At 37.2% G+C, this 25,224-nt stretch overlaps 3 protein-coding genes across 4 annotated transcripts; 2 read left to right on the forward strand and 1 right to left on the reverse strand.

Moving 5' to 3' along the window:
* Positions 1-3,335: 3,335 nt before the first annotated feature.
* LOC120148447 (potassium channel KAT2-like) lies at positions 3,336-6,875 on the forward strand. 2 transcript variants are annotated; one of them, XM_039161566.1, is made up of 10 exons: positions 3,336-3,811; positions 3,887-4,102; positions 4,180-4,335; positions 4,429-4,486; positions 4,553-4,870; positions 5,219-5,458; positions 5,550-5,648; positions 5,771-5,956; positions 6,039-6,405; positions 6,575-6,875. In XM_039161566.1, exons 1-10 carry the CDS (start codon positions 3,633-3,635, stop codon positions 6,706-6,708), a joined length of 1,953 nt encoding a protein of 650 aa, XP_039017497.1. In that variant the 5' UTR covers positions 3,336-3,632; the 3' UTR covers positions 6,709-6,875. The 2 variants fall into 2 exon arrangements, with proteins under 2 accessions (XP_039017497.1, XP_039017496.1); XM_039161565.1 differs by having other exon boundaries at positions 3,562-3,811; positions 5,741-5,956.
* On the reverse strand, positions 6,820-12,079 carry LOC120148449 (mannosyl-oligosaccharide 1,2-alpha-mannosidase MNS3-like). Its single transcript, XM_039161567.1, has 6 exons — positions 11,747-12,079; positions 10,049-11,010; positions 9,032-9,293; positions 7,853-8,050; positions 7,540-7,688; positions 6,820-7,417 (listed from the first exon to the last, which is right to left on the reverse strand). The coding sequence occupies exons 1-6, from the start codon at positions 11,822-11,824 to the stop codon at positions 7,144-7,146; spliced, it is 1,923 nt and encodes a 640-aa protein (XP_039017498.1). The 5' UTR covers positions 11,825-12,079; the 3' UTR covers positions 6,820-7,143.
* Positions 12,080-24,345: 12,266 nt separating this feature from the next.
* LOC120148461 lies at positions 24,346-24,765 on the forward strand. The gene has a single exon (XM_039161575.1). It carries the CDS (start codon positions 24,346-24,348, stop codon positions 24,763-24,765), a length of 420 nt encoding a protein of 139 aa, XP_039017506.1.
* Positions 24,766-25,224: the final 459 nt, after the last annotated feature.

Consider the following 25,224-nt stretch of genomic DNA (forward strand, 5'->3'; position numbering starts at 1 on the left):
TCAATTGGAGGATTAAATTTATTTTAATTTATTAAAAGTATGACTAAATTGAGAGAATATGTAAATAACATAGACCAAATATGTGATTCTATCAAAATATTTAATTGATGTTAACGATAATTAACTCGGGGTGATCACATCATAATTAAATAAAAACGAAAGTGACTATATCTTAATTAAATAAAAACGAAAGTGACTATATCTTATGTTTTTTGTAATCAGTGACCAAAAGTGGATAAAATATAAACGTAAATGATTTTTTATGTAGTTAACCCAACTATTAAATAATAATATATTACATTTTAAAAAACATAAATCATTCACGCCATTAAAATATTACATTTATCTCACCTCCCTATTTTTTTTATCTTATGATAATACTCTGGGTTTAATAAATTATTAATTTATAATTTAGTATTTTTTTATTATTTATTAGAAAGATAATAGATTAATCATTTATCATCTTTTTATTATGTATTAGTAAATTAGTAATTTTTTTTGAATAAAAAATAAGTTTTTAAGATAACAACTAAAAAGTTATAAAAAACAATTAACGAGTTGCTCGTGAACTTATCAAGTCGAGTTGGAGTTTGCTTGACTCAACTCGTTAAGGTCTCGAGTCAAATCAACCTAAGTAGAGCTTTTATCGAGTTTTGACCGAGTCGAGTTCAAACTGCTCACAAGTTGCTTAACTCATTAAGCACCCCTAGGAAGTATATATTCAGAAATTTTTTAATTTAGTAATAAAACATACATCATATAAAAAGGTAATTGTTCAAATTGACAAACTTTAGAGAAAATAATATTTTCATTTACCTGAGGGGTTATGTACCAAACAAACACATTACCCCCGGTCTCTCATAACTTCATTTAAGCATGTGAAGCAGCGCAGAAGCAAATACCCAAACAAACCAAAAACAAATTACGTTAAAGGCTGATCAGCTCTAACATTAAAGCGAAAGCAACGGTTTAACTAACGCCAAGGACGTTTGGTGTCTTTAATTTCGACCCAAAATTGTAATCAACGTTTCTCAATAATTTTTAATTTAATCTCAACTCATATAAAATTAAGACCTTACAACTCGGAATAAAAGTTGAAGGGTCAAATATCATTTTTTTATTAATATACTTTATTCAATTTTAATAATTCAGGGTATTCAAAGGCAATATCTTGTCAAAAAGTTACCATTAACAATAAGAGTGAACATTCGGTCAATTTGAGTTGATTCAAAAAAATTTAAGTTGACGAGTCGTATTTTACAACTCGAGCTTAACTTGAATTCTTTTTTCATTCGAATCGAGTTATTCGAGTTTCTATACTAATTTTATTATAATTATTTATAGTATTATGACAAGGTTTTGTTCCAATTTTTTGACTTTTCTAACCATATAAGATATATATATATATATATATATTATTCATATTATAATGTTATTTAATATATCAGTACAATCTAAAATTATAATGTTATTTAAAGAAATTATTTTGAGGGCAAAATTTTGGTGAGAGTATAAAGGACTCAAGAATTGATGGGAAGAAATAATGTGCAAACAATTGAAGTTAAAAGACCAAGTTGAGTAAAATGTAAAGGTAAAAGAATAAACAAAGAGAGAGAGAGTATATTTTTAATAAAAAAAAGTCAAAATTGAAGTTGCACAAGTATTTTATTGTGACTTAAAATAAAGGATGAATTAAAAAAATAAAATACTTGAATTTTCGAGTCACCCCTAAGTCATAATTTTATTTCAAGTAACTCAAAAATTCAAAATTTCAACTCGAACTCGAAAACCGAATTGATAATTCGAGTTGACTCGAAATTGAAAAAAAATCAAAATTTCAAGTCGAATCAAGTTTAACTAACCCCTAATTAACACACATATATATCCCTACAAACATAATTACTCGAACTCAAATCATCTTTTAAATATTTAACAATTTTAAATTAAGGTGTGAGTCTGGGGACTCACATGTTTTGTACTAGCCTTTTAACCCACACAAAATTGCTAGCAAACATGTTGTTTCTTACGTGAGTATGACAAACTTTGATAAAAATCTCAAAACCACTGATACAAATTGCAGGTGCTAAGTTACCCAAAAAGATATAAACACACTTACACAACACATTAAACGACAAGCACCATCGATCCTACTTCTGGTTCACAAATTTTCCATTCTTGCAAATGTGGATTAAGATGGAGCTACGATAGAGGAAATTAGAGGGTCAATATCACTGCATTTAACCTATAATTGGAAACCCCAATCCAAAAGCAGAGAGGAAGGTGCAACTGAGGTGGGCTCAAGTTCCATCTCGGCAAGTGGCCACCGGGTTTTAATTGGAAGGTTGGATCTGCCAACTTCATTTACTGTGCATATCAGACACCGTGGAGGGGGCCTCTTGGGGACCCTAACTTCCTTAACGTCTTCAATGTTGCATAAATGTTTACTTTTTTCATGTTTTGTACTATCCACGTCCGACCTACTGACTCTACAATGCTTGTTTTGGACTATTATAGTAAAACCCCCCTTTTGGGTTTTCTTCTCTCTCCTGGTATGAGATTTCTTAGTTAGCTAATCAAATTTGGACACTAGACGAGCTTAAACGTAAAGAGAAAATGACGAAGTGGCGTCAAATGCAATCATTAAAATTAAAGACAAGTCACGAGTATATAAATATAAATATGACCCTAGTTAAGAAGTATAAAAAATGTTTTTTATCCGATGAATATATATATATATAGCAGAATTTAGAGGGGTAATAAGCAAAGATGCAAAATTGTAAAAACGATCAGACATTGACCAAATATAAACAAGTGGTCGGTGTAGGGAGGAAAAATACGTAATGATAACGCGTTCGCTGAACATACATGAGACCGGGAGAGTAGCCAGTTGGAGGATCGTATGACATCTTTCAGAGCTAAGGTCCTCACTGATTCCATGGCTAAAACAAACAGATTTCAGCTATTAGTAGCAAGGATAACAGGAGAGGATGGAATAGTATTCAAATCCAATTTCATTTTTGTGTATATAACTTGGCATACATGTAACAAGTGATTTGATTGGTACACGTGGCATCCATAAACAAGGGCATCCTCTCCCCAATTCTGCTACGACTGTGTCCGGTCCATCTCCGGATTCTTCACTCAAATCCGTCGTAAATATTGTGGATTTGTCGTGCACACCTTCACATGGTGGAGATCCCACAGTCACCATTCACTTTCATTGTTTCATCTCATTCCAATTCAATATCTCTCCCTCTGTAAAAATATCTATGCTCATGTCTGCCACTTTCACTTCTTTCCGTTTCCCTCAACTTTGTCCTTCATCTTGTAATGGTTTTTTTGTTCCACCTTCATCATTCTTGTACAAACAAGATGGGAAGTTCTGCCTTTTCCTTTTTTCTACTTCTTTTCCTTTCTTAGTGACCTATTAGCAGCTTAAGCTCGCTCATTCACTACTTTAAACATGTCAGGCGCAAATTGAGTGAGAGATAGATATCATAAAAGGCAAATCAACCCAGTGTCCCTCTTCATCGTCACCACAAGTTTTCAATATATAACTATTCCTTTAGAGACTTTTTTAACACTGCCCGGAAGTTGTAATCCAGAGCCTCCCTTGTAAACGAGTCAAGAAGATGTCGTTTTCCAGTACGAAAAACTTCTTCCAACGGTTCTGTATCAATGAATTCCATATGGGCAGTGATATTCATGGCAGTTGCTTCTCTAGTGATCTCCTTCCATCACTTGGCGCCCGAATTAACCATTCCACAGAGCTACGCGCACACATAATATCCCCTTTCAACCCTCATTATAGGTGATGATCCGTTTACATGGTTTTACTCCTTAGAAAATATTAAAGCTAGTCTTAAGGTCCTATTCCTTATTACAGGACTTGGGAGATATGGCTGGTGGTGCTAGTCATTTACTCTGCCTGGGTTTGTCCATTCGAGTTTGCATTCCTATCGTACAAGAACGATGCACTTCATATTGTTGATAACATTGTCAATGGATTCTTTGCTGTTGACATCGTTCTCACTTTCTTTGTTGCATATCTCGATAGCCACTCTTATCTCCTCGTTGATGATCCCAAGAAGATTGCCATCAGGTAAATAAGATCTTCAGCATTTGATCACAAAGCCTTTTCTCTGTCTCAAAAATGTTCCTCTTGAACAATACATGTAGGTACGTATTGACCTGGTTCGCTTTAGACGTCTGTTCCACTGTCCCATTTCAGCCTCTCAGCCTCATGTTCACAGACCATGGCAGTGAACTCGGGCTCAGGCTACTCAACATGCTCAGACTCTGGCGTCTGAGACGAGTTAGCTCCCTGTTTGCAAGGTTTATAATCGTTTTTCTTCAAAAAGCTTAATGCCTGAAAACTGTTACTGTGGGAGGACTACAATATTGACTCACTGGTTTCCGCTCTTTCAGACTTGAAAAAGACATTCGGTTCAACTACTTCTGGACTCGGTGCACCAAGCTCATTTCGGTAACCCCATTGAAACTCACCTCTATCAGAAGTATTGCTTTCATTCATTTGATGGGTTGATTTCAGGTGACCCTGTTTGCAGTACATTGTGCTGGGTGCTTTAACTATCTGATTGCAGATAGATACCCTGATCCTTCGAGAACATGGATTGGTGCAGTGCACCCAGATTTCAAACAGCGCAGTCTGTGGGATAGATATGTAACTTCAATTTACTGGTCCATTACAACGCTCACCACAACTGGTTACGGTGACTTGCATGCTGAGAATCCGAGAGAGATGTTGTTTTATATCTTTTACATGTTCTTTAATTTGGGATTAACAGCTTACCTCATCGGGAACATGACTAACCTCGTAGTTCACTGGACAAGCCGAACCCGTAATTTTGTAAGTTAGCCTTGTAACTTTCAAGCTGTTAGAAATCATCATTAGCCTGCTACCGGTACTAAATATTTAAAAATATGTTCTAAAGGGACCATAACAAATTATGCGTCACAATCAACAAAACTAGAAACAACCCCACCATTTTCTGAAGAAATGCCCGTTATTTTAGAACATGTTTGTATGAAAAATTCAAGGTAAAAAAACCAGCTTAAAGCTATGACATCATAAATCAAGAATAAATGCTCAATCATTTGTAGGAGCAGTGATTTGAGCATGAAAAATTAGTCAACAGCGTTTTTTAGCCTGGAAGTGCTAATTAACGAGAAACATTGACCTTTTTTGGTGCTACAGAGGGATACAATTAGAGCTGCTTCGGAATTTGCGACACGAAATCAGTTGCCACCTCACATACATGATCAAATGTTGTCACACATATGTTTACACTTCAAAACAGAAGGACTGAAGCAACAATTGACCCTAAATAGTTTACCGAAAGCCATCCGGTCGAGTATCGCGCAGCATCTCTTCCTCCACATTGTGCAGGAAGCCTATCTCTTCCAAGGAGTTTCTCACGACTTCCTATCTCAGTTGGTAACATCACCCTCTCTCTGAGGCAAATAATACATCACTTTGAATTTCATTTGCACAAAGATGCTAATACAAGTTACTACTCTGTCAAAAGGTTTCGGATATGGATGCGGAGTATTTCCCACCCAAAGAAGATGTCATTCTGAAGAACGAAGCCCCAACGGATCTCTATATACTTGTCTCGGGAGCAGTTGTAAGTAGGCTTATTTTGATATCTGAATAATATACACTACACAATGCCGATTCCTGACATTAGTTTGGCGATCGGTTGATTCACGATTGCAGATTTTAATCTCACATGACGGACATGACCAGATTATGGAAAAGGTGGCTGCAGGGGATATGCTTGGAGAGATTGGAGTTCTATGTTATAGGCCGCAGCCATACACAGCTAGGACCACTGAGCTTTGTCAAATGCTACGAATGAATGCAACATCTCTAATGAACATCATCAAGGTCAATACGGAAGATGGAAGTGTTATAATGCGTAACCTTTGCAAGGTAAACATCATATTAGACAACTTTCAGGATTGATGGAAATCTTGATGTTACTATGAACAAGAAGTGATGGATTTTCTTGCAGAAATTAAACGGGCTACACAGCAGCAGCTTTGACCGGCCCTCCATAGATCCTGGTTGTTTGAACGCTGGATTTGAAGATCAACCAGAGAGATGTGCATCAAAGAGAGAAACAATAAAAATGGATTTAGATGAACATAGAATAGATATCATTGGGCCAAAAACAGCAGATGATCTCAAGAACGGTAAAAAAAGGCGTAGAATCGGAGCCCAAAATTTCTTCAATTCACACAGTTATAGGGAGCTAATAATAACGACCAAGAAAAGAGTTACTATTCACATGCAATTAAAGAGCAGCAGTATATCAAGTAGGCAACTTGGAAAGTTGATACTCCTACCTGATTCAATAAAAGAGCTGCTCAAAATAGCTGGTAAGTGTGTGTGTGGTGGGGTGTGGGGGAGGTATCCCAGTTGATAAAACGAAAGAAAAGCAAAACAAATATAAAGGATTTTAAAACCATGAACAGGAACCTGAAACCACATTAATTACCTGCTTTTGCTTTAATTCATCTTTCATTCCATAACCTAGTTAAACTGCAGGAGAAAAGTTGGGAGGCATCGCATTTACAAAAGTCGTTAATGCAGAGAATGCAGAAATTGATGATATACATGTCATTCGAGATGGTGATGATCTGTTTCTCCTTCAAAATGAGGATGAAAATGTAATAATGTGAACTGATGATGACAAACAAAATCATCCCGGTTACTGAATCACTGCAGACGGCATGTAACCTTGAGGCAATGATAATGATAATGAAATGGTAACAATGATATAACAGGATCAGTTGAATTGGGGCCACAATTGCAATTATAAATCTTAAATCAAAGAAGTCAATTACATAATGGTCATATTTCACTCGTATTTTGGTTGGGCAAAACCCCATCTTCATATAACCTCAAAAAATATCTATCAGAACAAGTATTACAAACCTATGTGAGCGTCATATAGCACATCAGTTCATTGATGCATTGAACACATGTAAAGTAAAGCCACCGCTTACGCTTAGATAAACTGGGATCTCGAGCAAGACAGCCTTCATAAAATTATGAACTTGCAAACCATGTCAAAGCACCGTGTAAACTGTGCCCGGCGGAGAGATGTCAAGCTTTTACATGTTTGCCTTCATGTTAGTGCCTTTCTTTAAAGGGATCGGTAAAGGATGAGCCTCTGTGTTAAAAACAAATTTATCAAGTGGTATAACAGAGCTATCCCCGAAAAGCAAGTACAAATACTTCAAAGTTTCACCAAGGAAAAACGTCTCCATCTTGTCTCTTGGAGGAGGAGGAATTGTGGTGACATCATCTAAAGAAGTGTATCCTCCAGATTCTACCTTTGTGTATTTCTCAAATGCCTCGAAGATCTGCCAACCCCATTCTCGATATCTGCAACAAGTGAGATATTAGAAAGGAGAAAAAAGAAAGAAAGAACAAGTTGCACACATTCACACTATAGATGATGTAAGCTAAATAAAATGGAAGAGAGAGTAGAAACGAAAAGAACATACTTTTGATCCTGAGTGATTCGATACAACACAAACAAGGACTCAACAGTTTCAGGACGCAACAAATTGTGACGATCAGCATGTTTGATTATTATGTCTTTTACATATTTTGAACTCTTATTCCCACCATCAAGACCATCTTCAAAATAATCCTGTTCAAATCAGATCAAGAAAGCAGATCATGAACTATCGTAATTACACTATAAGCAAAACGAAGTGTGGTCATACATAGGAAAATAAGAAAATATGATTTGGTGTAAACGCAAAATAAGTCCATCCTATACTGCTTTCAAGAAACAAGTAAACTGAAAACAACCTTAGTATGGAAGTACACAATTTCAGGAGCCAGACCAGTGGAAGTTACTGAATACATCTCAAAACATGTCTTGGCTAAATCTTCTGCAAGTTTCAAGTTTTCCAGGTCTTCAAATGTAAGAAGGTTGTCTTTCATAGCTTTCTCCTTTGTGAGGCCTTTAGTGGCACCAAGTGCAAGAGTACCAGGCAAAAAACACACCTGGTGTATACAGTAAAATACTTTCACATCAATCAAGGGTGCTCCGTGGGATCCAACAACAGAAAAAAATGCTTTCATGACAACCAATGATTAATACAGAAATAAAGTTTATGCATTCATCTAATGAGAACTAAAAGCTATAATAGATTAGAAACACTGGTGAAACTCTTCCACTCACCAACTGCTTCCTTGGACTATTTTACATTATAGTTTAGAAAGGAAACATCCTGTGATTCTAAAGTATACTGCTTTGAAGATGTTAGTAAGTAGCAAGTAGTAACAGCCTAGCTTTCACGATCAGCTCTAGCTGTAATTTATTGGAAATACTCTGGTGGAACTCTTAATCTCAGTAGTTGCTTCCTTGCATTATTAAGAATCATAGTTTTGGAATGTAACAACTAGTGATCTAAAGAATACTGCTGTTTCTAAGGTGCGAGCTAATAGCCAACCAAGAAAGTGTGGGCTTCAGTTCATGCATATAAGGAGATCAGATATATGCAATTCTTAACAGAAACACTTTCACAATCTAAACTTTCCTTACGTTAACATATCTGTGGTAAATCCCAAATATATATTGGGCGACATTGGACTATTCTCGTGAGAGATAGGAGTAAAGATAAAAAGTGGGGGGTCATTCAGTATGAATTCTAAATCTTGGATATGTGAAGACTAAAATCCAATTTTTCTTAAAACAATATTACCCGCTCCTTTCTTCTTCTTTTTTTGGATAAATACAAACTCCTTTTATTAAAACAAAGAACAGAAGAATAAAAGTGTCCTGACATTCTCAAATGTAGGAACCTAGACATATGATGTCCTACAAACACATTATGTGGCTGCTTATCCTCAAAAAAGAAACTAACCTTTTTCTAAAGCAGGATGAGGGGAAATTTAAAATCTATCATCTAAATGGAGGAGCACTAAAAGTCTCCACTTATTCAGATATTGCTTAAATTCAATGAATGAGAAAGCACTACATACCAGGTGATCCATTTTCGGACTCAAGTAACCGTTGGATCCAACAGGTAATTCCCCCACAAAAACCAATTCACTTGGTACTGATTTCTGAACAAGCATGTGTTTAACACCCCTCATTGCTTCCCCATACATATCATAAAGATATGTGAAGTTACCATCCTGAGTAGTTCTTAGCTGAAGCCACACTTTGATTAGGTACTCATAGTAGCTATCACCCCGAGATCCAAGTCTAATATTGTGTCCACTAAATTCACCAGAATGAGGACTGCATTCCATAACAACATGATCAAGGGAAAATTGACAAAGACTCGCAACAAAAAGAGGACTGCATTTCATACTAGGATGAACTATGATCTCAGAACCAGATAACTATAAATAAATAATTATGATGATGACCACAACAATGATGATAAGTATAATAAACAATATATGTGGTAGATAAAGCATATTGACATCAGGCTATCATTTTGTCCAAAGAAATTGACATAATTCCACACAAGAAAAGGTAAGATTTATAGTTTAACAATCTTAAAGGCTCTTGTCGTTCAAATTTGTGGAAGTAATAGAAGAGTTAAGACAGCCAATTTGAGTACAAACTCAAGTATTCCCTAAAAAAATCCCGATGGTGCTTACTGTCTTTAAGTAATTCTGTCTTCATGGCGTTTTTCCCAGTCTAAATTATATATTATTTCAGAAACGAAGGCATTTTGTTTGGGCATGGTAACCGATGAGCAAAACCTTTTTAAAAAAAGATGACTGCCAACTGTTGAAAGCAGTCCAGCATGTTTTATCCATCCAAAGAAAGGTAACATGAGATCAAATTCCAATGATATAGAGGAAAGCAGTCGATTTTTTTAATGTGTGATGCCTGAAAGCAGTTTATCCAAGCAAAAATAAAAAAAAAATCCATTAACCTAACCCAACATGCTAGAAAATCTTAGAAAGACGTAAAAAAGGATATAGCTATTTAAAGTAGGAGTAACTGGGGATTGATGTCATGTTTGAAGAGAATAAACATACTTGATGTAGATAGGAACTAGTCCTTCCACCTTTGGAAGAGTTTTCAAGTGCTCTAAAACCTTCATCCCTTTTGTGCCATACTTTGGATCACCAGAAATTGCACTCAGATAATTGAATTCAAGCTGTAAAGTGGAAACTTCAGAAGTACTACTCAATCCATCAGGAGCTGGATGAGCGGAGGGATCGCGTAGCACAACATCACTGAAAGGAATGGGAGTTGGACTGGAAGTAAAAGCAGATAACAGACGATCAGCCAAGTTTTTTGCAATGTTTAGATAAATAGCAGGTTTTGGCTCCTTCTGTGTTAAGGCTATGCCTTGGTCCCCCCCACTCAAATGAAATGCACTCAATAGACCACCCAATACCCGTATTGTGGTTTCAAATAAATTAACTTGCCCTTTGTTAATAATCCTTTCTAAAAGGTGTGATTCAATCCATGAGCCCGCTTCAGAAACAACTTCATCTAGACCCATGATCATTGCAGTATCAAGAGCATCTACAACTGTAGCACCTATACCTCCTAGCTCATCTACTCCATCCTGGCTCACTGGCTTAAGCTCGTCATAACCCATTGCAAACTTCTTATAGCCGGACCAAGCATGGGTGAAAGCATCCTTTACATTTTGTTGTCTAGCTTTCCACTTTTCTTCAACATCAGGCTCATTTAATTTACCAGTAATATTACCATGGCTAACTTTTTCATCTGGCGATAATCGAGGAGGAAGTCGCGGTGCTCTTCGGAAAAGTTTTTTAAACCTGATACCAACATCAGTAACTTCCTTATGTTCTTCATTTGTCCCAATACCTTTTGCTAGTCCATCAGAAACAGAATGTGTTTTATTTGTATGAGTCAACATTAGACAAGCTAAGCCAAAGATCATTAGTAACCCTAAAAACTTCCCTGTGCTACAACTTACGCATTCACGCCTACTATTACCGGAAAGTAAGGTTTGAGTGACCACCTGGAATAGAACATAGAAGAATAGAGAATATATTCAAATCAAACATCTACCTTACATAAAATGTTTAGCATGGCAAATAAGAGTTCTAAATACAGCATAATACTTTAAAAATGACGTAAACAAGCTACAACTTTCAAATCTTTAGCAATCATGTTTTAAATTTAGTCAATTTTTCCCAGCATGGGCAATCAGGAAATTTAGAAAATGGACTCTCAGTATTTAAGGCCAACTATGACTAACAATTAGTACGCTACAAACACCAAACGAAAATCAGATATCACACAAAAGTTCAAAACCACATTACTCAAACCAAACAGCTAATTTTTTAAGCTCGACGAGCTGTGTACCTATCAAGATCAATATGACTTCAAATTAGATGCAGTAAGATTTAACAAATGATTTGGATTTCTTTTATCTTCAGCGCTCTTATAGCGTCACTAATCTTTTCCGTTTCTTACCTTTCACAATGATTGCTTAACTACATATAATCGCGTTCGTGGTAATATTACATCGACATACAAATCCACGAATAAAAGAGAATAATTTGTCATGAACTTCAACTAAAGCAACTTGAACTTAAAAGGAGCAAATTGCAATTCAACATCACAAGAAAAAGAAAGAAATCGAAAGTTGCAATTCAAGAAATCAAATGTTAAAGAAACGAATGCGAAAAGAAAGAAAATGATTAATTAAGAATCAAATCCAGGAACACAGAAAGCGAAGGAGATAATAATACCTTGAAGAAAGAACGGTGACGAAACTTGGCGTTATCGTAGTGAACATCTTTCATAGAATAAGGAAGAGACTTCGACATGCTCGAATATTCAGATCTAAATATTTCTTTTGTAAAATTCACCGGTTCAGGCAGCTTTTTTTTCTTTTTCTCGGACGAGGTAAATCGGGAAGTTAACGAGCAAAATAAGAGGAAAGAGCAAGTACGAGAAATCGAGGGAAAATCTCTTCGGGCGAGGAAACCAGTGGCTTCGTTGTTTTCTCTTGATAAGTCAATGGAAGATCGTGCCTTGGCAACAGCGGGAGAGACGGAGAGAGAGCTCCACCTCTTGGGACGTTTCGATGTTTGTTTATATTTAGGGTGGGTGACCGCAGTTTCAAACTATATTTTTCTCATTGCGTGAGAAATATATTTTTGGGTAAAAAACAAGTTTAGTACTTCAACTATTACTTTGTTTTTTTGAGTCACTAAACTATTTTTTCTTCAAAATCATACCAAATATTTAGTTTCAATTTCACTTTGGTCACCCATCATTAAAAAATTAAAGCTACTGTTGATGTGTCACCATAAGGTAATACCATGACATTCTTAAAATAATAATAACATGCTACATTAGTAATTAAACACATGTGAAAATGACACATCAATAACATGCATCGACCGTCAGTTAACTAATGATTTTCTTCCAACAAAGGTATTTTGACCATAAATTAAAATGTTAAAAATTAAAATACTTAAAAAATAGAACCAAATTAACTATTTGTGAAAATATTAGGGGTAATTTTGTTATCATACCTTTTAGGTCTACTGACATGCCCTTCCTTTTAGGTCTATTGACATGCTTCTGACACGGGGCTAAACTGTCGGCTAGCTGGTCCGTGCGGCCCTTAGATGCCTCGCTCGGTTGCTCGACGTCTTAGTCAGCCTAAACTCCTCGATTAATGTTGTTATAACGATAAGCACGATGGAAAAGCATTAAAAAAAGTAAGTAAGCGTGTGTGGGGAAATTTTTGGCACGAATGCCTGAGTTTATTCACACAAAACTCTCTATATCCAATGGAGGTGGGGAGGCCTCATTTTATAGTGAAGTCCCCTTATATCTCATGACTACTCCTAGTCTAACTACAAGTAAAACTCTTTACTTTAGTTGAAAACTCTAATATTTGAGTCCTATTCAAACAAGGACTATGCTACTTGGCTTTATTTTCCAAGTCATGGCCGGCCTTGCTAGGTGGACAGGCCCTAAGTCGATACTAGCCTCGGCCCTCAGTGCACCCTTGGTGTACGCAGGCCTCGACCCATTATGCCCACGATATGTGCTGTCTTCGCCCCCAAGTGGTCCCCTTTGTGTGTTCATCTCACTTTTAGGCACACACCTGGTGTGCGTTGGCCCCGACCTCGAGTGCGTCCCGTTACTTGTTTGCTAGAGCCCTCAGTCAACCTTGCCGTGCGTTGACCTAGGCTCTAGGTGTACCTTGGTGTGCGGTGGTCATGACCCTAGGTGACCCTTGCTGTTTGATGGTTGTGCTTGTGGATAGTTTGAGGCGGACGCGTCTTGACTCTATTCGGTGCTATGTGTACCTTGGTCTTAACGTGGCCCTTGTGGACCGCCTAGGCGGATTTTGTCGTACCCTGGTGGGTGTTAGTCTCGGCACCACAGTGGGAGCAGTCTGCTTTGTGTTGGTTGTGGCCCCATAGGTAGCCATTTGTGGGCTAACCTCGCCCATAAATTTGCGGCCCGTGACATTCTCCCCTATTTGTTCTAGCGACGCCCTCTTCACTATGTTTGCTTTATGCTTTTAAAAGTAGTTCCTAAGGTGGTGTTCACATTTTTTTGGAGCATTCTTGACATGTTGATTAACTGTTAAGGTCTTGGTCTCTTCTTGATCACTTTGTATCAACGAGACACTACCTTGCCATCGGGAATCCATGAATCTCATGACATTTGCATAGGGAATGAGAGAAGCTTTGATATGGATAAGAAAGTTCAACCCGATGACAAAATCAAAGTCATCCATGGGGATTATTATGAAGCCTACGTTGTCCTTCCATCATCCAATCTTCAATTCTACCTTCCGTGCTATTCTAACGATTAGAACTTTTTCAGTGTTGATGGCCTTGATTGCTCCATTTGATGGTTCAATTTTGAGTCCAAGATCGTCGGTGACCCTTTTTTATATGAATAAATCGGTTGCCTCGGTATCCACGAGGATAACTTCAGATTGTTCGGCAAGATTGATGTTCACGTACATTAACCCTTGCTTTTGGCTTTGATGTGTGACTTAGAGTGGGTAATTTTGTACCCTTTGTGGTCCTTTCCCTCGGTGATCTTTTTGTCGCTTCGAATTTACCCTTGGCTTAACACTTGTAATTAAGCTAAGTTTACATATTTCTTTCTCTGAATTATCGTCTTATTCGAAAACGGTTGCGAGTTTTTCAGTGTGGGGCAATCTCTTGCAAAATGTCCTTGCTCATGGCAATTGAAACATCAGATCGATTGGATGCCCCATTCTCTTTTGAGTTGTTGAATCGATATATTCTGCCTTTTATGGACTCTTTATCATCACTTGATAGGCTTTGTTCTTGGCCTTTATCTTGGTTTCTCTTACTAGGACTCTCGACTTTTGATTTGGGAGGCTTGGGTTTCTTAACTCCAAGTTTGATGAGGGATTCAGCGGTTTTTAATGCTTTAGACAATTCTTTAACACCATTTCTTTCCAACTCATTTTGGCCCATGGCTTTAATTCGTCCATAAAAGTGAAGAACCCGTCCTCTTCGGTTAGACTCGAGACTTGTAGGCTTAACTTGACAAATTGTCGAACGTTCTCCCTTAGAGAGCCTTCTTGCTTAAGACGCCTTGATCGTGCCTCGTTCTCAGCATGATAAGGGTAAAATTGCTCTTTAAACTCACCTTGGAATTCTGCCCAGGTTCCAATGATGGTGTCATCTCGTTTCATCTCGATGCATTTACGTCGCCACCATAAGAGTGCTAAATCAGTTAAGTAAATAGAAGTAATGTTATGTTTACTTTCTCAATATCATTCTCGATGCCCATGGCTCGAAAGTATTGATCCATGTTCCACAAAAAAATTTCAACGTCTTTGGCCGACCTAGTCCCTTTAAACTTTTTTAGTTTAGGGACTTCAGCCTGGCCTTTGGGGGTGCTGGTTAGCATGCTGCCAGCCACGAGAGACTTGTACAAGGCCACCTCGGTCTTAAGCTGTTCGATCTCATTCTTTAGGTTTTCAATCCCAGTTCCAGAACCCTGGTTTTTAAGTTCTTCGATCTCTTGTGTTAAGGTTATGATTTGGGCTTCTAAAACATCATCTTGTTGGGAACTCTTCGCATCTAATCCGTTGAGTGTCGCTTGCACATCCTCATGGATGTTCTCCAAAGCTTCAAGCTTCTCGAGATCTAGTGATCTCAGTTTCTCAAGATTGATGGATTGTAACAGATCCAAAACCTCATTGGTCTCTCTCACAGAGTCCTCAAGTCTGTTGATCTTACCTTGGAGCGATACGAGCATGCCCTTCGATATTCCTTACTTTTTCTGTGCGTTGCGAGTCTCGACGCCCTCGGATATTGCTGTCTCACCACGTTGTGAAGCCATCACGTCTAGTCACAAACCTAGCTCTGATACCACTTGACACGTGGCTAGAATGTCGGCTAGCTGGTTCGTGTGACCCTTGGATGCCTCACTCAGTTTCTCGGTGTCTAAGTCAACCTAAACTCCTCGATTAATATTGCTATAATGATAAGAATAATGGAAAAACATAAAAAAAAACGTATGTAAGCATGTGTGGAGAAATTTTTGGCACGAATGCTTGAGTTTATTCACACAAAACTTTCTATATTCAATGAATGTGGGGAGACCTCATTTTATAGTGAAGTCCCCTTACATCTCATGCCTACTCCTAGTCTAACTACAAGTAAAACTCTTTACTTTAGTTGAAAACTGTAACACCCCCAACCCGTACCCGACTCGGATACGAGTCCGAGATGTCACATTGACCAGTCAAAGTATATACTTTTATAAAAACCATAGAAAATTTAAAACTTTTATTCTATAAAGTAATTCTTTTACATAAACATATTTAAAACCTTAACTGACTCCATCAGAGCGTACATATATATCATGACTTAGTTACATGTCAACATACTAAATTATATGACAAGACATACTTTACAAAATATTTCTGATCTGAACTTTGCGCAGAGGTATGTTGCTCTACGGATCTGAAACTTGATCTTCTGACTTATCCACACTTACGTGTAAAACATTTACACGCTAAGTCATAGACTTAGTGAGACATGTAAATACATAAAGTAAACTAACAAATGCATGAACATCCCATATAACACATATTATACTTATATACCTATTAAACCCATCACTTACCGGTTTATCCTTACTTATTTCCTTATCATTGATTCAATTCCATCAAATGAGCATATATTGAACATAAACATATAATATAACTTCAAACACAACAATACATGGATAATTACTATGATCATATCATACATAACCATATCACATCTCATATCACTATTACCATATACACTTGTTACCCTTATTATCATATAATCCTAACTTGTCACTTATACATATCGTTATATTAAATTATGGTTTCTTTTCAAAGCCCATACACACTATTGAGAACTTAAGGTACGTGAGTACATAGAGGTTGTGCACTATGCTGTCACCATAGCTCGTATAAATCCCACTAGGGGCGCGTAGAATTTTTCCCAAAGGACCATGTAGATGTCCCGAAGGACCACATATAACACATATATCCCGAAGAACCGCGTAGACCCTCAACTCTTGGCATGCCAACTATACCTATAGCTCTCATAACACATGACATGGGCATTATCTTTTTACCTCATTACACATTCACATATTCATATCACATAGTTCTTTCACATAGCTCTTTATCACATTTCATATGATCACATAGTATGTAGTTTACTTTCACGTAGCATTTTCCATGAAATTCACATTATTCATCCTTTTCACACATGATCACATCACATATACCTTTTTCTCATATACATATAACATATTATTTCTTATCTTTTAACATATATTACATATGCATATAATCTTATGTCTTATTATCAATATCTAATCTATCTTATTATACTAATATCATATAACATTCTAATAGAAGCACATATGAGTCATATTATTTTCATATATATTTTATCATATATTTCATGATCACATGACCTATTATCATAATACAAGCATTTACATAATTCACACATAAAAATGCATTCAACAATTAAACATATGCATTTACTCATATGCCATACATCTAACACCATATCACTACATGTTTATGCTTTAATACTTATATCATATAATATCGGAATTGTACTCATCTCAAGTCTTAATTCCTTAACATAACGTACACTTACTATCATGTACTCACCTGGTCTCGATGAACCCTCTTAAACTATTATTTCCGTTGCGTATCTTACTCTGTCAACTTATCCAAACTTTGCTTTCGATCGATGTCTACATAATCATGTATTGATACTATCAGTATCCAATTAATATACTTTAATCTATCATTTCATAGACTGAATAACGATTTATTTCATTTCCCATTGCAGTGCATCGGTGCATTCTTTAGTGCATCGATGCATTCTTTAACATGTGCATCGATGCACTACCATGCATCAATACACAATTTACATTCGATGTTTCCAATTTAAGGGGATGCATCGATGCACTCCTCATGCATCGATGCACTAATTGTTCTCGATGTTTATTTATTTGAGAGTGCATCGATGCACATTGAAGATGTATCGGTGCACACAACCCAGAAATTACATTTTGAGCCCGAAAATTCTTACTTTGACCTCATATTCTACTTATTAACCCCTCCTTATGCCTTAAAACTTATCTATACATGTATCAACCTTCTTATAACACTATAAAACTTTACCATCTCCCATAATCCACCATAATTCTTGAATCAAAGAATTTCATTAAATTTTTTATGTGTTCTAAATTCAATTCTATCACCTTTAACTTCTTAATTAACCCATTGAAAAGTCAAATCCATCTTTAAAACTTCAAAAACCTCTTTATATCAAGAATTCATTTCTAAACCCTTAATCAATTTTCCTTTCTAATTATCTCCTTTTGGTGTTTTAAGCTTATATAAGCTTTTCTTAAGTTTATATAACACTCATGGAATAAAACCCAACTTAAACATTCAAGAATTAATCATAAAAATTAAAACTCACCTTTGAGGTTTGAGCTTGAACCCGGGAAGAAGAAATGAAGAAGGAAAAGAAGAGTTCTAGATCACTCTTCACATCCCACGTGTTTCATTCTTAATAAGGGAAAGAAAATATCTTTTTAAACTAATTACCATAATGCCCTTTACTTATTCCATAATTATGATTTAATCCGATACTGAAATAGTCCTATTTAAATTCTTGAACTTATCAATTTCCTTAAATTGATCCTCAAATTCCAAAAATTCTTATTTTAGTCACTAACCCGAATTTTGGGATGTTATAAAAACTCTAATATTCGAGTCCTAATCAAACAAGGACTATGCTACTTGGCTTAATTTTCCAAGTAATGGTCGGCCTTGCTAGGTGGATAAGCCCTAAGTCGGTGCTGGCCTCGGCCCTCAGTGCACCCTCGGTGTGCGTAGGCCTCGGCTCTGTGTGCCCCCCGATTTATGTTGCCCTTGCCCCCAAATGCCCCCCTTTGAGTGTTCATCTCAGTTTTAGGCCCACACTCGGTGTGCGTTAGTCTCGACCCTAAGTGCGTTCCGTTGCTTATTGGCTGGAGCCCTCGGATGACCTTGTCGTGCGTTGGCCTCGGCTCTAGGTGCACCTTGGTGTGCGGTGGTCACGACCTTAGGCGACCTTTGTTGTTTGATGGTCGTGCTTGTGGGTAGTTTGGGACAGGCGTGTCTTGACCCTGTTCGACGCTGTGTGTGCCTCGGCATGGCCCTTATAGACCCACATGTTTACGGCCCGTGACACTTCGCATTTTCATCCATCTTCTTATCTTCAACTAGTCACTCTCCATGACGAAATATCATGCTACATTAATATGGGACAAACCCCTACAATAATCCATTTCCTGGACCCGCAAACTGATGAAAACACTACACTCATTGGTGGGAGTGTTGCAGAAAACGGCTATCGAATAGAGCAAAAATGCAACTGATAATTTTAGAAAATAAAAATTGAAGATAAAAGAGACACAAAATTTACGTGGAAAACCCCTAAATAATATAGGGTAAAAACCACGGGCAACGGTAGAAGAATTTCACTATGAGAAAAATAAGAATTACAACCTCCCTCGATCTACCAAGGAGAAAACAATGATAATTCTCTCTTGATAAAAAGGAGAAAACAACTCTCAAGAAACTTTCTAAATTCTCTATAGTATTGGAAGAAAGCTAGAATACTTTGGGATGGTTTTGAAGCTAAATGAGCTATGGTATTTATAGTTGAATCTTAAGGACTAATTTATAAATACTATAAATTATAATGACTAAAAGTGCAATTTTATCATCACTAAAATTCAACAAAAGACAACTCCTAATTGACAATTTATGTAGCCCCTTTTTGACTACAAAAATTCGGTGGATTTTTAATTCCATCTTTCGGTAGATTGGTTTGGTTTTCAATAATCTCTCACTTGAAGATTTGATTGGAACAATCATATCTTCACACCATTCTTTCTACCTTGTACCTTCATGTTGCTTACGTTTCTGTCAGGCCACAAGAGGATCGACACCAAGAAAATTTATCAGCATTGATCGCCTTTGTCATGAAATCTGCTATGTTGTCTTTGGTATGGATCTTCTGCATATCTACTGTCCCTTCTTCCACCTTTTCACGAATGAAATGGTATTGAACTCGTATGTGCTTTGTCCTTGAATGAAATGTTGGATTCCTTGCTAGATGCAAGGCGCTTTGACTATCACAAAATAGAGAGACATACTCTTGATTGTGCCCAAGCTCCTCCAATAGCATCTTCAACCAAATTGCTTCTTTAATGGCTTGTGTAGTGCTACATATTCTGCTTCTGTTGTGGATGTAGCCATAACTTACTACAATTTTGAAACCCAGCTTACAGCTCCACCAGCAACTTTGAACATATATGTAGTAGATTTGCTTTTATCCAAATCCCCTACATAGTCAGAATCTACATACTCATTGATTAGTAAGTTTGATCCTCCGTAACATAATGCAACATTTGAGGTCCCTTTGATGTATCTCAGGATCCTCTTTACTATTTTCCAATGCTCTTTGCCTGGATTCGCTATGTACCGACTAACCACTCCCACTGTTTGTGCAATGTCTGGTCTTGTGCATATCATAGCGAATATTAAACTTCCCACTGCCGATACATACGGTACTCGAGACATCTCCATCCTCTCTTCTTCACTGCTAGGACTCATACTGGAGGATAATTTGAAGTTAATATGAAGAGGGGTAGAAATTGGCTTACAATCTTGCATGCTGAATCGTGACAAGATCTTCTTTAAGTAATTCTTTTGTGAAAGCCAAATCTTCATATTACTTCTGTCTCGGTGAATTTGCATCCCTAGAATCTTGTTTACTGATCCCAAGTCCTTTATTTCAAATTCCCTAGCCAGTTGTGCCTTCAATTCTTCAATATGATCTTTGTTGGGTCCTATAACCAACATGTCATCCACATACAACAACAATATAACAAAATCGTTATCACCAGACCTCTTGAAATAAGCACAAGGGTCTGCATTAAGTCTGTTGAATCCAAGGCACATAATGAAGGAATCAAATCTCTTATACCAACACCTCGGTGCCTGCTTTAAACCGTACAGAGATTTGTTCAACCTGTAAACAAGTTCTTCTTTTCTTTTTCTTCAAAACCTTCAAGCTGGAGCATATAAATTTCTTCTTCAAGATTTCCATGAAGAAAAGCTGTTTTAACATCTAGCTGCTCTAGATGTAAGTCCAATGTAGCACACATTGCCAAAACAACTTGAACTGTTGTTAGTCGAACCACAGGAGAAAATATTTCATTGAAATCAATACATTCTTTTGAGCATATCCTTTGACCACCAGTCTTGCACGATACCTCTCAACTTGATCGTCACCATTTCGCTTGATTTTGAAGACCCATTTGTTACCAATTGGCTTCCTTCCTTGTAGTAGTGGCACAAGGTCCCATGTATTATTTTATGAAGGGCTTCAATTTCTTCTTGCATCTCCATCATCTACAGTGAAGCATCTGAGCTGTTTATTGCCTCCTGGTATATTGATGGCTCACCGTCCTCTGTTAAAAGGCAGTATGCAACATTTCCTTCTATAACATAATCTGAGTGCCAATTGGGAGGTCTTCTCATACCATCTGATTGACGAGTTGTTGGAGCTTCAGAACTCTCTGGTTCTTGTTCATCATGTGCTGGTTATGCTTCAGAAGAATCTCCTTGTTCAACCTCTTTTTCTACATGTATCTGTGTAGTCTCTGACTTTTCAGCGCTATCATCATTTTATTTTCTTTGTAGCTTATCTTCTACAAAGATAACATCCCTGCTGATGACTACTTTGTGGGTAGTGGGATCCCACAAGCGATACCCCTTGACACCATCAGCATACCCCAAGAATTTGCATTTCCTGGATTTTGGATCCAACTTTGAAATTTCTTGGGAGTTGTACATCACGTATACAATACTTCCAAATACATGGAGGTTTGAATAATCAGCTGGTTTACCAGTCCACATCTCCATTGGTGTCTTCAGCTCTATTGCAGTTGATGGAGCTCGATTCACCAAATAACAAGCGGTATTGACTGCTTCTGCCAAAATGATTTTTCTAGGCATGTATCCCTCAACATTGCTCTTGTTCTTTCTAACAAGGTTTTGTTCATCCGCTCTGCCACTCCATTTTGTTGAGGAGTGTTCGCCATTGTGAACTGTCTTTTGATGCCTTCTTTCTTGCAAAAGTCATCAAATTCTTCGCTTGTGTATTCTCCTCCATTATCTGTTCTGAAACACTTGATCTTATTTCCAGAATCAAGTTCCACCCGCGCTTTAAAGTTTTTGAAAGTTGAAAACACGTCTGACTTCTTCTTAATAGGGTACACCCAACATCTCCTGGAGTAGTCATCAATAAATGAGACAAAGTATTTTGCTCCACCTAGGGATGTTACTGGTGCTTGCCATACGTCAGAGTGAACCAATTCTAGAACACTTTTGCCTCTAGAATTTGATGTGTTGAATTTCAACCGGTGCTGCTTACTTGTTATACAATGCTCACACAAGGTAAGTGATACCTTTGTTAAGTCTGGAAGTAGGTTTTGCTCCACAAGGACTTTCATTCCTTGTTCTGACACGTGTCCAAGTTTCTGATGCCATAGCATTGCAGAATTTGAACTACATGAGGCAACAGAGGCTTATGCTTCTAGCAAAGTCTCTCCCTTCAGCATGTACAAGTTTGCAGCTATCTTTTCGCCTTTCAGCACCACAAGCGCTCCACGGAACACCTTCATGATTCCTTTCTGTGTTTCAATCTTGCTTGCATTATTATCCAACAATTCGTAGGATAATAAATTTTTCTTCAGGCCTTTCACTTGCCGCACATCTCGAACAACTTTAATTGTTCCATCATACATCTTTAATTTGATGGTTCCCACTCCAATGATCTCTAAGGCATGATCATTACAACTATACAAAGATCCTCCTGAGACAGGTTCATAATGATAGAACCATTCTCTTCTGGAGGTTATGTGATATGTTGCTCCCGAATCAATGAGCCATATGTCTGCATATCTCTTTCTACCTTCCACTGTGGTTGACGCTTCACAGCATAGAGCATCTCCATCATCTGAAGTGTTTACAGTATTGCCTTGTGGATTGGAGTTTTTATTTAGACTCCAACAATCCTTCTTCAAGTGACCCTTATTTCCACAGTTGTAGCACTTTAAATTCTTCTTGTTCTCGACTTCGATCTACCATGTTTGTGACTACTGCTTTGGCCACGTTCTGTTGATCTCCCTCTCATCGTTGTTAACGCTTCTGCTTGTTGCAGATTTACTTGTCTGTCTTCCTTGTTCTTGCGACCGATTTTCTTCTTGTAGAACAGCAGCTGCAACGTCATCGAAGACTAGACTGGTGACATTACTGTTTGTCAAGTTGATGATAGTTGATCATACGAATCCGGTAGACTTTGAAGTAGAAGTTTAACACGTTCTTGTTCTCATATTGTACATCTTAAAGATGTAAGCTGAGAAAATAAAGTGTTCAGCGTGTTTAAGTGCTCCGTTACTGAAGTAGATTCCGGCATCCGGAGAGTGTACAATTTCCTTTTAAGGAAAATTTTATTGTGCAACGATGTGGCCTCGTACAATTTGGTGAGATGATCCCATATCTCCTTAGCTGTCTTCTTCTCCTCGATGCTTGACAATACTTCATCTGCTAATGCTATATGAAAGTTTGCCATAGCATTCCCGTCCATTTCGATCCATTTGTTGTCATCTGTGAAATCTACCGGCCTTTCACTGATAGCTGCTAGACACCCATCTTTCCTCAGGATGGCCTTCATCTTTAATTTCCATAATGAGAAATTTCTCCCATTGAATTTTTCAATATCAAATTTCGTTGCCATAGCTTCTTTTAAGGATAGGTCCCACTATTTCACTATCGTGAATAGTTCTCTTGAACCTTCAAAGAATGGGTAATAACTTCTTACTTTCTTATGTTGGAGGATCCACCTTTTGGTGGCAACCACAAGACAATAAGCAGATATTACACACTCTAATCTAGCTCTGATACCAATTCTTGCGGAAGACGGCTATCGGATAGAGCAAAAATGCAACTGATAATTTGAGAAAATAAAAATTAAAGATAAAAGAGACACAAAATTTATGTGGAAAACCCCTAAATAATATAGGGTAAAAACCACGGGCAACGGTAGAAGAATTTCACTATGAGAAAAATAAGAATTACAACCTCTCTCGATCTACCAAGGAGAAAACAATGATAATTCTCTCTTGATAAAAATGAGAAAACAACTCTCAAGAAACTCTCTAAATTCTCTATAGTATTGGAAAAAAGCTAGAATGCTTTGGGATGGTTTTGAAGCTAAATGAGCTAGGGTATTTATAATTGAATCTTAAAGACTAATTTATAAATACTCTAAATTATAATGACTAAAAATGTAATTTTATTATCACCAAAATTTAACTAAAGACAACTCCTAATTAACAATTTATGTAGCCCCTTTTTGACTACAAAAATTCGGTGGATTGGTTTGATTTTCAACAGGGAGCTATTTCCTGATTGATGACATAGTCTATTAGCAACAAACAAAATGCGGACTCTAGTACTATTATCTACTACGTATACGTATTGTAAAATAAAAAAAATGACTGATTGATGGGTATTTTTAAGCATTTAATAAACCCACGCGGGTGGTTTCAAGCCTGCACCTTCCTCACTTATTCGCATTCTCTCTTAAAAAGATGCAACAGAGGTCTTGGGATTAACAGATTCCAAATCTCAGAGATCAAACCTTCTTTTCATTCGTCAATTAATACAAATGCCATTGCAACCTAAACCCCCTACTCCGTCATGGTTTTCTTTAATCAAACCTTGAACCATTTCTTTGCTCTTCTTTTCATCTTCTTTGCCTTCCTCCTCTTATCCTTTTCTTCTTCCTCTGCCTCATGCAATGAAATCCGTCCCAAGATCAATACTACTTATCCTTCCGATCGCCCACCAGCAGCAGGGTACCAAGTGCTGCGCATCAAGAACACCACACCCTTCTTGAATAAACCGGAGAGGGGATTCGAGAAAAAGAGAAAGAGGAAGATGATGAAACGAAGGAAGATCAACATGGATAACAACTTCAAGACCAGGCCTTTCACCGTCATGCTTCCCAAGGGTTTCTTCCCTCCTTCGGGTTCATCTCCGTGCCACAATGACAAGCCCGACTCCGCTGTTGCCCAGGACCTTATCTGTGGCCTCTCTGGTACTACTGCAAAACCCTAGAGCCCGAAGTTTTCACCTGAAAACGTAACGGATAAGAAAAAGATGAATGGTTTGTCCAAGTGGATTGTGTTTATCTTTCCACTTTGCCATTGGATCTTTCTTCAGCTTCATTTTCCTTTTCTTGAATGACCGATCCAAAACAATATTATACCAATCTTGTAATGTGGAGATATAATAAAAGCTGATAGTATATAGACATTAGAGTTTATGCAAATATTTTTTCTTAGTTTTGCCTCTCTAGGTATTTCCATGCACTCCTCTACACACGAGAGATACAAAGCCCTTGTTTTTTTCACAGAATCAAGTGCCGTAATGTTATACTGTAGCGATACTTCTGGCCTGCTAGCTAGGGTTTATCTTTTGATTTGCATTACCTGGTTGATTATGTTCTTGAGATACGAATATCAGAATATATGCGGTGATGTTTTCTTTCTAATCTTTGCTTTAATATATTCTCAT

The sequence above is a fragment of the Hibiscus syriacus genome, unplaced genomic scaffold, assembly GCF_006381635.1.
Source record: "Hibiscus syriacus cultivar Baekdansim isolate YM2019G1 unplaced genomic scaffold, ASM638163v2 tig00110959_pilon, whole genome shotgun sequence".
In the NCBI taxonomy this organism is placed as follows: Eukaryota; Viridiplantae; Streptophyta; class Magnoliopsida; order Malvales; family Malvaceae; genus Hibiscus; species Hibiscus syriacus.